Source organism: Calonectris borealis, chromosome 16 (genome assembly GCF_964195595.1).
Source record: "Calonectris borealis chromosome 16, bCalBor7.hap1.2, whole genome shotgun sequence".
NCBI classification, from domain to species: Eukaryota; Metazoa; Chordata; class Aves; order Procellariiformes; family Procellariidae; genus Calonectris; species Calonectris borealis.
In genome coordinates, this window is record NC_134327.1 from 9,147,802 (window position 1) to 9,163,884 (window position 16,083).

Here is a 16,083-nt window from a genome sequence, read left to right on the forward strand (position 1 = left end):
GCCGCACGCACGGTGAGGGCAGGGAGGGCAACGGGTCACCGCCTCCCTCTCCCCTCGCCCACCGAAGCGGGGGGACGGGGCCTAGCGGGGCGGAACCGCCGCACGAAGGCGGGGAGCGGAGCCTCGGCACGCTTCTTCCGAAGGTAAAGCGAGGGGGTGGAGGGCGGGCGAAGCCGACCCGCGCGGAAGGCGGCGGGGAGGGGAGAGGCTGGAGGTCTGGGGGGGTTGGCCAACCCCCTCCGCTTCACGCGTTGGTTCCGCCCGGCTGCGGGGGCAGTGCCGCCCCGGCCGCCAGGGGGCAGAAGGGCGCCCGCGCCTGCAGCGCCCCTCGGCGGCCGGGCGGTTCCGGGCAATGGCGGGGGGGCGGCCAGCGCCATTTTAGCACTGGCACCAGCCCTGTGTGGCGCACAGGATGCGGAGCACTGCCAGGCCCCGCAGCCGCCCTGCGGTCACCCACAGTGCCACTGCCTGCCCTGTGCTCTGTGGCCTTCGCTGGGGTAGGCCTGACCCCCAGAGCGAGGAAAGTGGTGGCTTTGCTGCCCAGCCAGTCCCTGTGCCTGCCTGACGACACCAGTGGCTGCAGGAATGGCTGTGGGATGGCCCAGTCCCAGGTGGTGTGGGAAGGGCCCTGTCGGTGATGAGTCCTGAACCGCTCACCTGGGCCTGCAGCTGCTGCTGGCCTGGAGCTCATGTCAGGGGTCGTCCCATCCCATCACTGCCAGGCCTGAGGGTCCTCTCCCCACAGAAGCCCGGAGGAGGCTCTGGGACAGAGAGAGTGGTACTTCCCCTGACCCTGTCTTCCTCTGCCCTTGTGCTGTCTGTGAGGCAGGAGGCCCCAAAGGCTGATCCATACACCATTCAGGAGAGTCTAGTGCAGATCCTGTGTGAGGCTTTGTTCCAAAACTCCCAAATTTGAATGGGATTCACACACTTGATTTCCAAAAAACAAATCTTTTTTCGATACATGCCCTGCTATAGTTCTCAAATCGTGACTAAAAATCGTACCTATGAATGTCCTGGGACCGAAGCGTTTGGAAACTGAAGCAGAGGGTTCATGAAATGAGTTTTATTAAATGACCCACAGAATGAAGTAAGAAAGAGGGCAGGGAGGATTGTTTCGCTGCTAGCATTAATATTTATACCTGTTCTCGAGTTTGGGAGCGGTTCCAATGCTGGGAAATATTTCTATTCATGCATTCAGCTGCATTTGGCTCGAAGTCAAGGTATGAATAAGGTGCATAAATCCATACTGGGTTTTGTGTCCATGTTATATTTCTGTATGCTTCTGTATTATATAAGTAAGGCCATCCAAGGATAGCTGAGACTTCATTTTCTCTGCTAAATTTGTTGCACTGCATTAAAACCTTTTTCTCTGCTTGTAACTAACAGAGAACTAAACACAAAGGAGGAGAAAAAGGTTCTCAATGTATGAAGGCATGAGTGACAGGGTTGCACAAGTCTAGGAACAAGTTCATATTGCTTTAGAGTTTACCTGGACACTGCCTGCTTTTCAGGAGAAAGCTAAGAAATATGTAAAGCAATTTTTTTTCTTTCCCCTCCCCCTCTCCATAGTCTTAAGTCAGCATTTCTGTTCTTCCCGAGGCTACTACCGCACAGGAGGCACTCCCAGAGCAAGAGTCTGTACGTCCTACTAAAACGAGATGATGCCTCGACCACCTCAGACTAAGAAAATGAACGCTCTGTGATCAAAAGGGATTAGTCAAGGGTTTCCACTTTCATTTATTCAAATGAAGAGAATGTTGTAGAATCCTAATTTTCTGCAATTTCACTTACTTGAAATTACATAGGAAAACCAGTGATAAAATCCAAGTCCTTGCTTTCAGTATTTAATTATATTCTCTTTGCATGCAGTTTCCTTTTTCTGATCAAACCACCGCTCCATATGTAAGAGAAAGCTTAAAAGACATCCAAGTTCAGTCAGAAATCCGAGGCACGAATAGAATGGCAGAATTCTCATCCCCGCTGATGAAGAGTGTAAGTGCAAAGACTTGGAGAGGCTGGTTCAGAGGTGTCGATCAGTGCTTCAGATCAGGATTTCAGATCATGTCAGATTGCCAGCAGAAAGATACTGGCATGACAAAATCTAAAACCATGTGAAAGTCACTTTGCTTTCAGATATCGTTACTGAATAACTTGATTCAGTAACTTGGTTCTTTTTCACCAAATCTGCATAGATTTATGATTCCAGATTGTAGATGGAAACAGTGAGAAATACTTGGAGTCAAATTAATCCTTGATGCAAATGTCTTGAAATTTACAGGCTTGCGTCACTGGTAGAAACGAGGATGTAACACCATCATGGAAGAATATAATATAATCTTTCATTTTAGTTTGTTTTTCACCATGTGGAGATGGAATATTTTAGCTGTGATTGAAGTTTTGCTATGATCTGGTTTTGGCTGAATCTTAAAAAAAAAAAAGTATGAATGTTCAATCAAGAATGAAAATCAAATGAAGTTTTCACTTTGCTAGGTACATATTGCAGCCACATGTGGTCAATGTTTGCGGGGTACTAGCTGTGACAGGCCACTAAGTCGTTGACTTGAGTAAAAGAAGATAAAATTACTTTTGTGGAAACTGGATTTTGAAATTTAGTATCACTGGAAGGCATGTGACCTGCCCAGCTATCACAGGAATCTGTGACCCCTTCTCTTCTCCCTGTGCCACAGGAACTCATTTCAATTGTTGTCCGTCAAGGAAATGATAGACCAAATTCATTGCTGCCTTAAGAACCGCAGACTCATTTTGGCAGACTTGCACAAAAGATGAATATGGATTACTGACCTCTAGTTGCTGTGGATAGCTGTGAAAGGAATGATTGATTATCTGTTGCATTAGAAGCAGGAGAGAGACTGCAGGTCACTCTTTGGTATAATTTAGCTCTTAAAAAAAAAAAAAGCCAGATATGGGCAATTTTTTGCATCTCTTCAAATAAACGTTAGCCAAAGAGTGTATTTGAAAATATGAGATATAGATTGTTACACAGGCTGTAGCTGATGATGTTCCATACTATAATGTTGATCCACTATGCTTTTGAATTACGGCATTTATTTCCATAACAGAAATGTGATCATAGCTTGATTCAGAAGCCAGTCAGCCCAGCAGTTTGTCATTGTGTCTTTAGGACTCCTTGCCAGTAGCAAACCAGCTGTCAAATAGAAGTTGTGTTGCTCCTAAATAAAACATTTTACATCTGAGAAGTTCAAAGCAGCTTTTTCAAATTATTTCACGCAGAGTTCTGTTCCCCACCATCTCCTCCCCTGAGCAAATATGGTTTCAGCATCACCACTAAGCCTGTGTTACTAATGCGTGCCCTAGTTAGCTGGGATGTAAAAGAAGAGATCTATTGTTTTAAAATACCCTTTTTTTCCCCATGGGCTATTCCTTTCACCCTTTGTTTCCTAAAATTCTCTATGTACTTGCTGCTGGCAGACTTTATGTTTAAAGTGAGTAGCTAATGCTTGACTTGAAAAGAAAGGATGAAATAAAATAGACTTACAACTTCAGCAAAGGAGCTGTGCAGACAGGAGGAGAGTGCTGGACACGCATTCTTAGCCAAGCATCCCTCGCTGGGAAGGAGCTGTAATTTAGCTGCTCATATATAAGTAGTCAGTCTCCGTGCAGCTTGCCTTCTGTCCTGACTTTGCTGTGACAGTGCACTACTGGGGTCACTTTACAGTGCAGTTGACAGATTCCATTCCTTATTTTTATATAAACTTTTAATTTAAATTCTAAACAAACCTGCAAATAGGAAAAGACAACTGGTGTTTCACTGATTATTCAGATTATTGAACTTTGAGGTCAACCATCTAAAAATCCAAAGGAATGTGTATTTGTTTCCTGAAAGAAAAACTTATTACATTTTATAGTCTAAAGGCTTATTTGTTTTAATTAACAATGAAAAAAGTTTGCGTCTTCATCATGCAGTAACTCATTAACTGCTCAAGCCTCCTTTGCAAGTTTGGATACAATGGGATATTTCATGTGCTTGATCTGCATGTTGATAACAGGGGTTTGCACGTAGATCAAAGAAGGATACAACCCTGCATTGTCAGAACTCTGCCACAGCACCCAGCAAACGCTTATTTGGAAGGCAACGCTTGGCTTCCCTCCAAAGGCTTAATTCTAACAATCAGCTCAAAACCAGCCTGCAACCTACCACTTTTCCCATTGATACGTTTGTGCGTACAGACCTACCTTTGACCTCTCCCGGTTTGGTTTGTTGCAGTAAACACCTGAAATTTGCTCAGCTAATACAATAGCCTTGTACTTTTTGACAAAAACGCCTGTGGTTAACCTCTGTGGGCTGCATTCTGCAGTGAAATGAAGGGTGGTAGAAGTTAAACAATGGGTGTGACTACCGCAAGATGAGTGTTAGTGGGAAAGTGGTGTAACATCCACTTAGCATTCCAGAGATGTGAAATATAATTATGATTTAAATGCCAAAGATGTAAGTTGCAAGATGAGTAATTACAAGGACATGAAAGCCTCCCTTATCTTCCTTTCTGTCCCACTCAGAATCATTCTGCACACCCACAAAACTAATACAAGTAGTGTTACTTGACAAAATTACACCTGATACATGACTTGTACCGTCACCTACATTTCTGTCAGTGTGGGCTCTGTTTATACCAAAGAAAAAAATTCCAATCTCATTTACAACATTTTAAGTTGGAGGTAATTTTGCTCTCGGTGGAATTACTCCCTATTTACACTCCCACTCAGACCAGAATCTCACCCAGGCTTTGAATTTGTCTTATTTGCTGTCATCCTTTCCCGTGATAGATGGCAGTCCTCTGTCTGTGAAGGGCTCCTCACACCTTCATTTATGTATCTTTGCAGAAATGGTTTACAAGCAGGTCTGTAATGTTAGAAATTGTTGACTAAATGAGCCACGGGAGCAGCTGGTTGCTGAGTATATATGAAAAGCTACTTAATGGCTTTTACATCATCTAGCATATGTGGGAAGGAGAGCAATAATGCAAAATAATGCAATAATGCAACCCATGCCTAGATGAGGGGCCACACAGTTCTGTATATCAATTCCAACACCGAGAAATTAAAGAAAGAAAAAATAAGTTCTAGGTGGGGGAGCAGAAGCAACTAGTGGGGGGAAAAAAATCGTTGGTTCTAAACTTAAAAAAAAAGTCTTTACAAACAGATTCTTGGTATGTTTAAAATCCAAAAGCGACAGGTGTGATTACAGCTCTGAGCAAAGGGCATGCAGGTTGTGGCCTTGGAAATTGTCCAATGCATACATCAGAATTTAAACCTGTATTTTAAACATTTTTTCCCCTGATGTTATTCCTCTTATTTTCTTTATGGATTACATGAAAACCTAAGCTGAAAAGTTTCTAGTGCAGTACTACCTTTTATTAGCTGTCAGCAGGGAACAGAGTATTACCAGCTCCACCAGAAGTGACACCTTCAAATAAAAGCAGAGGGGTGAGGCCAGGAGGTGCTCTAGGTGAGGACATGATTTGGGACTCAGCTTGTGCTAGGTCAGCCCTTGTAATTGAACTGTTTATTTTCTATACAAAATACGCACTTGACAGAGGGCAGCAATGATTTTTCAGATACACGTACATGCGTAGCTTCGTGTATGACTAATTTTATTGCCCGAAATGGAGCTGTAAAGTGGATAAAGTGAAGCATTTATTCCAAAGTATTTGACGAGCTGGGACTACCTAGCTATTTTATTGTGGATATTTGTTTCCTAGAAATACCATAAACATTTACTAGAAATCCTTATTGCTGAGTAGGAAGAATCATTTTTATATCTGTGAGAAAAATATATGATTGGTTAAACATTTTAAAATACAAATAGCAAAATAAAAATGTTCTGTCTTAAGAATCAGAGAAAAACAGTTTTATGTTACTTTTTAAGTGTTACTTTTTAAGACCCATAACAGAGTTCATGAAACAACAAAAAGTCACAGCAACAGTTAAGACAGAAAAGCCTAGGATTTAATAGTTTGGGATTTTTTAGCAAAAAGAATCATGGGCCAAATCCTGTCTTCAGGTTAGCATCTGTAATTCCAACTTTGGTGAGGAAAAGACCGTCTGAAGCCACAGGAGGACCGTACTGAAATATCAGTGGAGGTCAGCTGCTGTGGTGGAGGCAGCCACTTGAGAACTGTATAGCCTGAGAAGACTTTGGTTCAAAACCCTCTTCTACTACCCACAATAACAGGAGTTGCCACAGACTGCAAGGCGATGATGTGAAGCCACACTGCCAAACTTTCCGCAGTGGTTTGGGTCCATGCGTTAGGAAGCAGCTTTTCCTCTGTCACAGAGGGAGGGAGTGCTCCCTCCAGAGGGCCGTTCAGGCTGTCTGAATTACCCTGCTCCAGACTGTCCTCCGGAGGAGCTATTCCCAGCGCACAGGTCTGATTTCAGGGTAGATTCAGCCACAGTAACTAGAGCTCCAGTTGGCAAATGGATCGTGAGACAGTCAGATAATGGCCCGTCCCTGACACTTGTTCCTCACTGCATCCATATACTTACTTTGCAGTGCTGCTGCATCTTCCTTTTGGACAGCAAGGTACCTTCAACAGTTGCGGTGTCCCTAAAGCAGAAGTCATTGTTTCTGTGAATCTAATCCATGTCAGAAGTGCTGTTATTCCAGCAGCGGATTTGTCTCAGGGATAGTTGTGGTCTGGGATGAAATAGTGGCACCACTTCCATGATAAAATACGCATTTACATAGAATAAGAATAGGATTTCATTCTTGATTTCTGACAAAGGTTCTTACCGCACCTGGACGCTGACTCAGTGAGCTCAGCAGGTACACAGCTCTGAAAATCAAGACATTCAGGACTTTCCTAAATCCAAAGTTAGTCTGCCTCTCCTGCAGTGCTTAGATAAAATAGCTTTCATCACCTTTTCATCACATCAAACCAGCTGAATCATTACTATATACTGTTGTGGTATCACAAATCAGCTGCTCAGCCTCTGAAACCTATACTGGTTTTCAGCAATATCGTGGTGGTTTTATCATGTATTTTATTCACAGATTTCAAGATGCTTTGCAAAGATTGGTATGACATTTTCACAGGAAGGGGGACGCTCAGAGTTTCGGTGACTTGCCCAATGTCTGTTGCAAAATAGCAGTGAAACACAATCTGGGCATTCTTGTACCAGGCTTGTGATTCAACAAAGCACTAAAGCAAGTGCTTAACTCTGAGCAAGTTTGAATGGAGACAGATTTAAGTATCAGTTTAAATACTTTGCTGGCCTGGGTCTTCAGCTCTCAACAGCTAATTATTGTTTACAGATATGTCAGTTTTTTTCATATAGCTCAGCATATCTTTAGATGGTGGAAATATTTTTAAACTAATTCCATTGCGTGAAAAACTATACTGCTTGCTGGCCTTTTAGCAACTCAAATGTTCATGCATATGTTTAGGGTTTGTGTTGTTTTTTTAGATGACACCAGTTACTCGACAAGAAGTTCTTGGCCTTTACCGCAAGATATTCCGAATAGCCAAAAAATGGCAATCAGCATCAGGACAGATAGAAGAAACTATTCAAGAGAAGGAGTACATCAAAAATGAAGCCAAAACATTATTCAAAAAAAACAAAAACGTAAGTGGATGTCCTTACAGTTTTGAATTTCTGAATTACTCTGCTCTTGCTCTTTGCACTGTGTCAGTGATTAGATGCTAAGGTATGAATATACGAGTTGATTTCACAAAATTTCATTCATCTTAAATGCTGGTGGTTTTGGGTTATAGTTTAAATTTCATCCCTGAAATAGTAATAAGAAAACTCAAACCATTTCAGCTCTTCATTAACTACTGTAGAAGTCTAAAATGTCTAGAGCTTTCACTAAAAAAATGCCAAGAAAAAATTAAATTGCAAAGATACTGCCTATGTAATTGAAGCAGCTTTTTATCTTTTACAAAGCTAGCTAAGTGTATCATTACCCATGCAATGGCAAAGAGCTCAGTAGCTTCTTTTAGTTCTTTTTTTCTTTTCAAAGCAACAATTATTGGCACTTCTTTTAAAAGAAGCACTTTAATTTTTTTCTTAAGGAAGAAATTTCAAACCCCTTCTGAAAGGCGTGATACAGACTCCATGGTAATCAAAGGTCCTTCTTGTAATTCAAGATCACAATCCTTATTTATATCCCATTTTGGTCTGGGATTAAATTGAGGTAATGTAAAATCAAAAAAAAGAATTTAAGCCACAATTTACAGCACATTTCTGACTTCAAAGGGAGTTTCTGGATAGGATGATAACAGCATGTAGATCAACGAGTCTCTTCCCTTTCTCCTCTAGCTACCTTGCAGCGTGACAAATGGGTGAGTGTGGCTTTTCATGGATCTATTCGTAGTTTACACGTGTATTGTGTTTTTACAGAGAAAATACCATGTTTGGGTAAAAACCTCCTTCTATAGCCTCAGTCGTGACAGCCTCTGTGCTTTAATATCCAGTGCCATCAAGCCCAGAACTGTTGAGTCAAGGCAAATACCAATGTTACCTTTTATGGATGTGAAAAATGCAATCATTGTATCCTTGGGATTGCCAAAAAAAGCTAAAGAAAGTCATGTGGCTGTGCATCATTTACGCTTCAGCTTCCAATTGCTAATTGCTGTACTTGTACAAAACATTTGTTTGTATGATCTTAGGTAACAGATCCAAAGTTGATTAAGCAGTGTATAGAAGAATGTGAGGCAAGAATAGAAATTGGACTTCACTATAACATCCCCTACCCAAGACCTGTGAGTATAAATGTAGTCACAAAGTCTTCAGCTATACCCACTTAGCTCTCACTGGATAATAAAACCATAAGTTCACATCACTGTCACCGCACCGCATTTTTAGATAAGCTGGTATTTAAATGCTATGCTAATTCAGAACAAAATAAGCCAAATGTATATTGAAATGTTCTCCATCTTATTTCACTGTAAATTGGCTAATTTCTTCTCAAAATAAGGAGTCAAAGCCCAAATGGAGTTGCGCGAGTTAAACTCCCAAGGCCTGTGAATATTTAGGCAGTCTTGACCGACCAATGAATCATACTATGTAGAAAAAGACAGTAGTGGAATCAAATCTGTTAATCTTTCCACATAATAAAAGAGAATGAGAGAATAAAAATATTTAATTACATCTGCCATAGATACAATAATTTTCATACTGGTAACTGTTCTCCCGGCCATAAATCAGGTCTTATAAAACACCTGCCTATACTGCTGCTTCTTTTCCCCTGCTCCTAGTGAAAAACATGTCCAAGATTACCAAAATGCTGGAAGTTGCAGCAATGTCTCCTTCAATATAGTTTCCTCACTGCCCAGTCACTTCTGCCTGTAGTACTTTATGTTACCTCCCATAAAGGCTTCCTCGCTACTCCTGTTGATTAGTTTACATTTTCACATCTATAGTTTCCTTATCAAGGCAGTCATGGTCAAAATTAAATTATATCTTCATCAAATGCTTGCCTAGAATATGGTCACTGTTAGCATTTGTTTCACATATAGCTTTTTCTTTTTCTCCAGTGTACAGAATAACAATGCACATCTGGCAAGCAATGCTCCTAGAAATTGGCTCTGCAGTAGCTTCAAAATCCCAAAGGATCAGTCCTAGATCAGCTCTCACACACAAACTGGATGATCGTTATTTTTCAGATTCTAGAAATCTCTATTGCTGCTTTACTCAGTGCTTTTACTACTATTTGCACCTAAACAGCTATCTTACAGGATGACAGCCTCAGCAACAATAACATCTGACTGCTACACCTACATTTTTCAGTCACTTAGGGGGGGGATATAGCTGCATGACTCCCACTAACTGTCTTATGAAATATAAAGACTTTGTCAATCAAAGGAAGAGCCTGTCACCTATTGCTCCTTCTGCTTGTGGAGTCAATGACATTGATTGTACATTTTAATATGGTATATATAATCATGAAAATAAGAAGGCAGTCTTTCAATACATATAGTTTGGAATTATTTTGTGACTTGTTAGCTAGGTATGAATAAAGCACACATTGCTTTAAGACATTACTCAGGAATTTTTAGGGTTTTCTAGGTCTTACTGTTCTGGAACATTGTCAGCAGTCCTATTTCAACAAGTATTTTACCGTTACAGTCTGATATCAAGCTACAAAACAAGGTTACTAAAGCCTAAAATATATAGGATTTTAATAAACACAACATTTAGGGCCTGAAAGTTACACCACTAATCACTTCTCAGAAAGCACTCCTCCTAGAAATCTCCTCTAAAGCGTGAAGAAATTATTCAAAACTCAGTGAAACCTAGTCTGTATATATGCCTTCTTTTTCTTGTAGCTTCTCAATTTGCGCCTAACTGGTGGTATTTTCTTTTCCAGATCCATCTGCCTCCTATGGGTCTCGCCCATAAACAAGGCCGTACGTTGCGACACCAGGAAAAGTTAAGGAAGATTTCTAAGCCAATATACCTGAAATCCCATGATGAAGTTTCCTAACCCATCATTTAAGCTGTGATGTGTAATCACATCATTTAAGCTGTGGACTGTAATCCAGGTGATTTGTGTACACAACTGTGAACGAAGCTGTTTTGGTCACTTGCTGACACATTTCCTGAGGCCAAAAAGCTAACTGATACATTGCGTATGATGGATAAGGGTAGTCTAGTATTTATTATATTTCAACCACGGACTCATCAATAAAAGTAACACTTTTCAAGGAGTGAGGTGTGATACAGCGATTACTTTGGCATCAGGACAAATTACAGCAGGTTTTCAAACTCTATAGTAGGGTTCTCTGGTGGTTTGACGATTGTACATGCTCAATTGTGATTCAAGGCAGTGCCTTCTGTAAGGGTCAGCAAAAATCAAGAACGTCCAGGAGAATCAAGCAGACACAGTGCCTCCAGAGCTTCCGAATGCAAGTGGGAATACGGTGACTGCATCATGCAGCTGCACTCCTTCCTCTCCTGTCCCTGCTCTGCCTGTTGTCCCTGGAAAAATGTTCCAGTTTCATAGTATCCTTATGGTGAAGTATTGTTTCTAAACAGAGAGTAGCGAAGAGACAGCAAAAATGCCACCACTCCTTCTTTTTCCTTTTTGCAAACTGCAGAGGAATGGCCTAGAGCCTCTATGTCAGCTTTTTTCCCCCCCTTCCTTTGGAGAGGGTGTGGATGTGAAATGCAAAGTTTGGAATGCCATTACACAACTCAGAGTAGAACATTCCAGTGTTGGGTTCCTCAGGTTCCCATGTATGGACTGCCTGAAAACTCTCCCTTCAGGGTATCACTCTGGGAGCAAGCTTAAGATGCTTTGGGTGTCTTCACTGTGCATTTTTACATGGTTAGCTTTTCCACACAATCAGCACACTGGCTTTTTCAACAATTATTTTAGTGTTAGGTTTTAACTCTTACATTATGGACAGAACCCCAACTTTATTAAAAGAAAGCATCTACAACTATCTCTTCAGTCTCCTAAGTTCGAGGGGTATTTCTGTTTCGCAGGTGCCTCATGAATGGAAATGAAATTAATTTCCCTCTCACTGGCCACCAATTGTTTTGGTTCCTTTTGAGTCCTCTGGCTTTACCAGGCTGTTTACAAATTCTCTTCAGGAAAATTAGTGGAGCCTTCTATCCTTCAGGCTAGAAGTACCAGTGAGACCAAGCTGTGGCAAGAGCCACACTGTACTGGGAGACTACATAAGCACAGCCCACAGAGGGTATAAGCAGCGACCTATTCCAGCCAGAAGTTAATGGTGGCAAAAAAGCAAATTTGAAAAATACAGTGTATATTATTTCCTATTAAAGTGGGCAAAACCAATGAAATCTCATTTTCTGTGCTCTGCAACTCATCCTAAACTCCCCAAGCCCTAACAGACAATGGCAAAGAAATATTCTTGTCTACCTTAAAAATAAGGTAAAACTGGTCATGTGCAGAATAGAATGACAGTTTGTCCCCCAAGAATGTACTTGTAAGAGTGAAAAAAAATACAAGCGGATGAGAAAGTACAAGGAAACAATAAGAAGAACGAGTCAGCGTGACAGGTACTGGCTAGCCCAATTTCTCACTACCCTTTATGGCTCCAGTCCACAAAGGTATCTATTCCCATATAATTATTTCCTGGGAATGCCTCATGTGGGAAGTAACATGTAAAATGCCATTGTTCTGCCTGTCAGTGGGAGCTTTGCAAATTTACTGCTGCCAGGAAGACACAAAACAAAACTCCTTTAGCCTAGAAAAGGGGGATGGAATAAAGACAGTAAAAAATAAAATGATTATACACACTGCTTAATCCTTCCTTGAAAGAAGTCCAAATACAATCTTTTCCTATCCTCATTCTGATACACTAGTGTAGATACGCGTCAACCAAGCCAAACCAAAATGTGCAGAGACAAGGGTTTTGAATGGAAGCTTAGGCTCATTCTTTGTCATTAAACTATCATTTGAATCTTTTTATTTGTTAAAATTCATGTGACTAATGAAGGTACTGATGCTGTGACTCATCAGGTGAATAAACAGCTATGTAAATGAGCCATCTAAATTTACTGTCTGTATTATAGTCACAACTCTTTCCTGCACACATGCAGTAAGATGGAGATTATTTCAAAAGAACATCCCTAAAATTCCAGAAGATTTACACCAAATTGAAATAACAATATGAGTTTGAGTTTCTTTCTGAAGGGAAATATAAATATGCAATTTTAAAAAGGCTCAAGTAGCCTTAAGTAACTCAAATGAGTATCCACTTGCTTAACTGAAAAGCCAGTAAATTGAACTGCAGTAACAGCATCACATTATTTGAGATGCTTCAAATGCCCATTAATTTTTTAAAATAAGTGTTTGAGAAATTATTAACTAGTGCCTGATCCTCTTACTTTCCAGCACCAGAAGGCAAAGACTGAAATTTGTTAAAACCTCAGGCTGTTCAGCTAAAGGAAGGATTAGATCAGCTCTTTTGTCAAGTCTGGAGAGCAAAACCCTTCTTTCACAGCTTAAATTAAACTCTGTATGGAAAAGAGAATCTGCCTTGAATAGAGTCTGTTTTTGAAGGTCAAACTGGCAAATTACAATTTTGAGAGTTTCATAAAAAAATATTTCATCTGCAACTCAGTCCAGAGGGTAGGCAGACATCACAACTGGTACTCATTGTATTAAATTCCAAGCACCATATAACTTCTGTCAAGAAGTATCCCAATGATGGTGCAATATGTTATTCCTACACATTAATTTTACTTGCAAAAAGATGTTGTTCAAAAATGCCTCTGAGTTCTCGAGAGTTTGTAATGCACTGGATTCAATCAGCCAGTGTACACTCTGTCCTGTACTTCCTTAACTTTCTCTTACTCCCCTTCCAGTAAATGCTGACTCTTTCCAATTTATCACACTAGTTAGGAGATACTTTAGAATAATTTAGAATAAAAAGATTACATTAATTTTGTATTCTTTAGAAATAAAACACCTGAGTCAGTTGCATAAACTCTCCTGCAAGCTAACCGGTAGGCAATGCAGTAGTAATTTGTTGACACGGTATCTGGCCTTGAATAACTAAAGAACATCTCTCTGGAAATTCTGTCCTTAACTCTATCATTAGTAAGGTGGTAATTTATGAAGCCATGTGCTTATGAAACCAAATTTAACACTAACATTAGCAAGCACACCATCATTTAAGAAGATGGACTTGGCACTGCTTACTTACTTGGCACTTGCTTACTGAATGTACCCCCTCAATGTTGTCTAGGGGTGAGGAAACACTCATTAAGTTGCATCACTGACCCAACCTATTCCAAGGGAAGTATCCCAGAACTGAAAGAGGTTAAGACGGATTAGGTTATCTGATTTATCTTCCTACTAATACAACTTTGTTCTTGTAATACCTTTTAGATCTGGAGAAAATAAGGCAACCTGGATCTCACTCTCTTGGGGCCCTACTATGTATCCATCAGAAATGGTATCAGTAACATCCATCTTTTATCCACAGACAGAAAGGTCACTTATTTGATCACACCTCTAAATTCATTTTCAAGAATGCTAATTGGAGGAGAGACCTGCACATTTCACTGATTTTTCTAATCCTATTAGGCAAAACATTCTAGCTTATAGGAACCCATCAGTAGAAGAATTTGGGGCCTTTGTATTGTCTTTTGCTTTTTCATTGTATAATTTTCCCTTTAACAGCCCAACAGTGTTAAAATCAGAGATAATACTTTCTGTTTCTGAAATGGATTTTTGTACAGATAAGAGAAAGGTTTCCATCTCCTAAGAAAATGTACTAACCCTATCTGTCTTACAGCATCCCTAGCTGAAAATCTGTCTCTGCTATTTCTAAGGAAAAAAAAAAAAAAAAATCTCTTGCTCCGTAATGTCTGTATACTGCATTTTTTTCCATCTGCTTTGCGTTATTAGCAAGGTTGTGAATCTATGATTTGCAGTAATTACAGGTGTTTTCTGTGGTTGGTTTAATGAGAGTTTCTAATTAAGAAATGGAAATGCTAAACCTGTAAAGTCAAGAATTCTGATATTACTATTAGAAGGTACTTCATTTGTCCAAAAATTTTTCACATTTTTATCATGTCCAACTAACAGCTGAGTTGCCTTTTTCTTTTTTTAATGCATCTCAGCCAAGAAAGGTTGTGAATTCTAATGTTTACCCAGCTTATCATTCTTCAGGAAGGTCTAGACAATGCTCAGGAAATAAGGTTGGGAAGCTCATTTCAAAGAACCACAGAAAAACTATTTCTAAGACAGATATGCCTCTACAGTAAATTCCATTACTTTTTCCCTAATAGTAAGGGCAGCTCAGGAAATCACATACTTGGGTAATCATCAGCTAAAGCAACTCAGCCATGCCTGATCCCTGGCGAAGAGGGCAAAGCAACCAGCAGATGCATGAACCCTTTTTTATCTATATATTTTAGTCACATCTACAAAAGCTTGAAATACATCTTTAATTACATTCTAAGAGATGCCTTCATCTCAAATCTAAACATTAACACAGAAGAAGCATTTAGAAAATCAACACGGTGACAAGGACATTGCACACAACGTAGTGGCAAAGCCACTATATATTCACAAGAATCACATCTGTGTCATTTAATAAACTATCCATTAGTGTTTGTTCACAAAAAGGCATTAACAAGAAACCCACACGGCAAGCTATCCCACAGTATTTTCCAACAGTTTAGAAGTAACTTATGTCCATAAAATGTAATTTTGCTAGCATATGCTAGTCAATCTGGCTTTTAATCTAAAATGGCTTGATTTAGAGGACTGTGTTTGCAAGACTAGCATTATCTGAAGAAGGATGGAGAAACTCAATCTTTAAATTTCAACTTCTCTTCATTTTAGTGTTTTAAGAATGATTGCTCTATTGTTGCCCCAGCCTCCCTTTCAGCAGTGCCTCAGCAGCTACAGGTAAGCTGTCACCAGTCACCTGCATGCATGAACTCAAATCTAAATAGAAAGATCCTTTTGAGAGCAGCCTCTGAACTGATGAATCCATAGGAAGGATCTAACAGCCACGTCCAGCCTCTTTGGCCTGTATGCAAAACACCTATAAGGGGAGGCTTGTGACTGGTTTCTTATCTCTGATGCCACAGTGACCTAATTAGTGATCTGAATTGTTGATGTGATAACCACAACAATTAGATGCAGCCATTCAAAAATATGGTAATTACCACAATGTTTTTTTAAATATGTAGTACATTTCAGTTAATTTTAATTATATGAAAAGTGAAAAGTATCTGTGTTACTCTTACGAAGCCTAAGAAAAGACAATTTTTTTAAAGGACCAATTTTAATTAATCTTAATTTATTTATAGATCTTCTGAAATGTGATTCTCTTCTCAAAAATTGTTGTCAATTTGGATGACTGTGCTGTAACATTCATAAACAAGTTTATTTTTGCTTAGGTGCTAAATATAATTTAGTTTAAATTGTTAAGAGTAGTTTCTTCTTATCAATAAGTTGAAACACCTGCATATCTCTGTCCCCTTTACTAAAACAAATATCCATGAAATGTCCTGGCCTGACATCTTTGCCCTAGTCACCACGTAAAAATAATGATGCACCAAATGCCTGCATACTGTTCTGTTAATGAGGCAACAAATATGGTA

At 39.9% G+C, this 16,083-nt stretch overlaps 1 protein-coding gene across 2 annotated transcripts; it reads left to right on the forward strand.

Moving 5' to 3' along the window:
- Positions 1-2: 2 nt before the first annotated feature.
- Positions 3-15,725, forward strand: LYRM1 (LYR motif containing 1). 2 transcript variants are annotated; one of them, XM_075165158.1, is made up of 5 exons: positions 23-143; positions 1,873-1,995; positions 7,450-7,608; positions 8,655-8,747; positions 10,355-15,725. In XM_075165158.1, exons 2-5 carry the CDS (start codon positions 1,963-1,965, stop codon positions 10,469-10,471), a joined length of 402 nt encoding a protein of 133 aa, XP_075021259.1. In that variant the 5' UTR covers positions 23-143; positions 1,873-1,962; the 3' UTR covers positions 10,472-15,725. The 2 variants fall into 2 exon arrangements, with proteins under 2 accessions (XP_075021260.1, XP_075021259.1); XM_075165159.1 differs by lacking the exon at positions 1,873-1,995 and having other exon boundaries at positions 3-143.
- The last annotated feature ends 358 nt before the right edge of the window (positions 15,726-16,083 follow it).